The following is a 3,761-nucleotide window of genomic DNA, read 5'->3' on the forward strand; positions in this document are numbered from 1 at the left end:
CTCCTAGTGTTTGTAGCGCCGTCTACACGATGCACTCACATACATTATCAGCTGAACCTTTACACAGAAGTCCCACGTGATTCTTGCTATTCTCAGCCTTGTCCATGAGCTAAAATTAGAACTAAGCTGACGTTACTTTTCACCTGGTTACAACCCGGCAGAGGGTTTTAGTCATTTGGAGCCACACTGGGGGGGAGTGGGGGGGAAGTGGGGGGGTGGAATCACGTGTGCTCTGTTTCTAGCTGAAAATCAGGGAGCTCTGGGCATGATGGCTGCAGCGTCACCCGACGGTAAGTAAGTGCTTTTCCAAAGCAATTTTCCTCCATTCCTTCTGCGTTAGTAAATTGCCAGTGATAGTTTCCCCGCGTGAGTGCACCACTGAAGTGGTAGGACTGAACTTGAATTTAACTTTTATGGGGGTTGTAGGCGCTCCATAATTGTCACCCTCGGGGACACAAGAGATAGATTTCCCTCCAGGAAAGAATTTAAAATTGTGTTTCTTGGCTTTTTTTTTTTTTTTTTAACTTTGGGGAGCAGACTCTCCACTGTCTCACCCGCACCCTTAACCTCGCTGCTATCCTAAGTGTTTTTCCTTCACAAAGAAGTTGGACGCAGAAACGCACTGTTACAAACTTGCTTTTTTCTGAAGCAGATCTGTGATTTTAGGGAAACTAATATTAGAGATGGCTAATATTTAATGTTTCCAACAATGAAATAAGTTAACAAATAAGAGTTTATATATAATAAAATGATACAAATACGGAGATAGCTTGCATTCTTTAAATATTTTAATTTTCTGTTTTTGAAGGTATTTAACACACACCCGTTTTATTGACATCAGAGACCACACACATTACAGGTAACATGTCCAAGCAGGTCACCAGGACGTGTTCTTCGAGGCTCCTTCCCTCTCTCCATTTCTCCCTTTCTTCTATCTGTTCATTTTTTTCCTGTCTTCTTTCCTTCTTTTTTCTTTCTTCTCTTTCTCTGTCTCTCTCTCCTTTCTTTCCTTCCTTCCTTCTTATTTTGGCAAGGTGTTATGTATCCTAAGATGGTCTCAAACTTAACCATCCTTCTGCCTCAGCCCATCAACAGAATTTGCTATTATGCCTGACCCCAAGGTTTCTTGACTGCAGAAAGATCTCACACTCAGTTCTGGTTTGTGGGCTCCATGCACTCCTTAGAAATAGCACCCCTGTCCTATTATCTTCCTGCATATTGCCAATGACATAGCAACTCTCAATTTTCTTCTAACGGCTCCTTCCTGTTCTTTTTCTGTCTACCTCCCTGCACCTTGAATAATTTTAACTGAAAATGTGCAATTTAGACAGGATTTGCCAAACATCCTGGACCTGCCAAATGAAGACCTCCATGGGAAAGTAAATTTCCAGGAGGCACTTGTTAACATTATAATTGTTGTTATTGCTGTTATTATCACTGAGCTATTTTGAAAACCCACTGTTGGGGACACTTGTTCACATTTCATGGTGAAGGCCTTTTCTCCCTCTTAGTGGGTGGGTATGTACACACCGTGTGTATCGCACGTGTTCTTCGAGAACAGTTACAACCAACTTACAATTCCACCCATGCACAGCACTAGGGGGGATTCCTCTCAAACCTTCACCAGTGCTTGGTCGAGTCAGTCTATTACAATCAGCCATTTAGATAGTTTAGTATGGCTTAAGCTACAGAATCTTAAGGCTAAGTACAAATTTACGCTTTTTTTTCCCCATTTGGGTTTCCTGTTTTGTCCACCTCATTGATTTTACTTAGTTTTTTTCTTTCTTCTTTTTATTAAATGTTATGTGTAAACAAAGGGCTTTCACCACAGCATCTTGATGCATACATGTAGCATGCTCTGGCCACAGCTGCACTTCCTGTGACCTTCTCTTGCTTCTGTACTTTCTGCCTTCTGCGTGGCCACTTCCTACTTCCCAATACTCCTACTCTTTCTCTTAAAACATGTAAAAAGTTATTTGTTATATTATTTTGAAACGTGTGTGTATTTCCGCACAACTATATACTACGTATGTGTGGGTGTGCCTTTGGAAGTCAAAGAGGGCATCAGATCCCCCACGAACTGGAGTTACAGGTGGTGGGAGCCTCATGATGTGGGTCCTCAGAAAGAGAAAGAAATGCTCTTAGTCCCTGAACTGCCTCTCTACCCACCTTTTTCTTTTTTTAAACAGGCTTAATTCATTTTCTTGTGGGAAAACCCTACGTTATAGACACACCTGGGCCTGCGGCCTCCGAATGTTGTCAAGTTCAGTGGCAAACACCTTCACCCATGGAACCGTCTCGAAGGCCCCAGACTTAACATCCACTGTTTAATCACTCCCTACAGGCGGATACAAGACTAGTTGCAGGTTTTTGTTATCAGGAATGAGGCAGTGGCGAAGGAAGCAGATTGGGCACCAGTTTCTGCTCCTGCCACCTGGGCTCTTGTGTTTTGTTTTGTTTTTTAATTTAATTTTATTTATATATTTATGTATCACCTGTGCTCTTTAAAGGGCTAGTTTCCTCATATGGATATCAAAGGCAACAAAAATACTCATGTCATATTTCAGATGGGCTAAGAATAAGGCATGGCATGCACATATATGCAGAGTAGCTGGAATGCTGGTGTGCGCCTGAGAGCCACCTGCTTGGGAAGCTGAAGAGGGAGGGCTGTGTCAGCTCAGAAGTTTGAGGCCAAACTAGGCAACACAGAGGATGCTGTCTCTGAGTGAAACAGTGAGTGGATGAGTGAGTGAATGAATGAAGAAAGGAAGGAAGGAATGGATAAATAAATAAATAAATGTAGTTTTGGGAAGATACAGGCATCCAACAAACATTACTGCTCATAATTGCTATGGTCCTCATTAATATTCTGAAACACAATGTTGTTTTTCTTCCTCTGGAATACTTAGGTCTTTTCTAATGCGGCCTGTGATTCAGCTCTCCAGAACATAATGAAGTAGATGACTTGACTACAATGTGGAAAAATCATGACAGAAAATGTGGTTTGTACTGGGGCCGTCAGTGCTGTAAAGGAAGTCTGGGAAGAAAGAATAAAGAAACACAATGAAGATGTGAAGCGAGAGAAGGAGTTTCAGCACAAGTATGCTATGACACTTTAGATTAGTGAAAACTCATAACCTCCTATTTATAAAAAGGTTATTTTTTTAATTTTTTATTAATTACACTTTATTCATTTTGTATCCCCGATAAGCCCCTCCCTCCTCCCCTCCCCATCCCACCCTCCCTCCCCTTTCTGGATGCATGCCACTCCCCAAGTCCACTGATAGGGGAGGTCCTCCTCTCCTTCTTTCTGATCTTAGTCTATCAGTTCTCATCAAAAGTGGCTGCATTGTCCTCTACTGTGGCCTGGTAAGGCTGCTCCCCCCTCAGGGGGAGGTGATCAAAGAGCAGGCCAATCAGATTATGTCAGAGGCAGTCCCTTTTCCCATTACTATGTAACCCACTTGGACACTGAACTGCCATGGGCTACATCTGTTCAGGGGTTCTAGGTTATCTCCACGGATAGTCTTTGGTTGGAGTATGAGTCTCTGGGAAGTTCCCTGTGTTCAAATTATCTTGTTCTGTTGCTCTCCTTGTGGAGTTCCAGTCCCCTCTAGCTCTTACTATTTCCCACTTCTTACCTAAAATTCCATTCACTCTGCCCATCAGTTGTCCATCAGGCTCAGCATCTGCTTTGACAGTCTATACTGCAGAGGCTTTCAGAGGCCCTCTGTGGCAGGTTCCAAGGTTGTTTCCTGTTT

The 3,761-nt window shown here is 42.7% G+C and overlaps 1 protein-coding gene across 3 annotated transcripts in view; it reads left to right on the forward strand.

The window, feature by feature from the left end:
* The first annotated feature begins 2,780 nt into the window (after positions 1-2,780).
* Lrrc39 (leucine rich repeat containing 39) overlaps positions 2,781-3,761 on the forward strand; it is a 15,147-nt gene continuing 14,166 nt past the window's right edge. For 2 of the 3 annotated variants that reach the window (XM_055628153.1, XM_055628155.1), the window contains exon 1: positions 2,781-3,100. In XM_055628153.1, the coding sequence (XP_055484128.1) occupies positions 2,988-3,100 (113 nt within the window). In that variant the 5' untranslated portion in view covers positions 2,781-2,987. The remainder of the gene's footprint in view (positions 3,101-3,761) is intronic. The other variant, XM_055628154.1, reaches the window with a different exon arrangement.

The sequence above is a fragment of the Psammomys obesus genome, unplaced genomic scaffold (assembly GCF_907164565.1).
Source record: "Psammomys obesus unplaced genomic scaffold, mPsaObe1.curated_primary_1811, whole genome shotgun sequence".
NCBI classification, from domain to species: domain Eukaryota; kingdom Metazoa; phylum Chordata; class Mammalia; order Rodentia; family Muridae; genus Psammomys; species Psammomys obesus.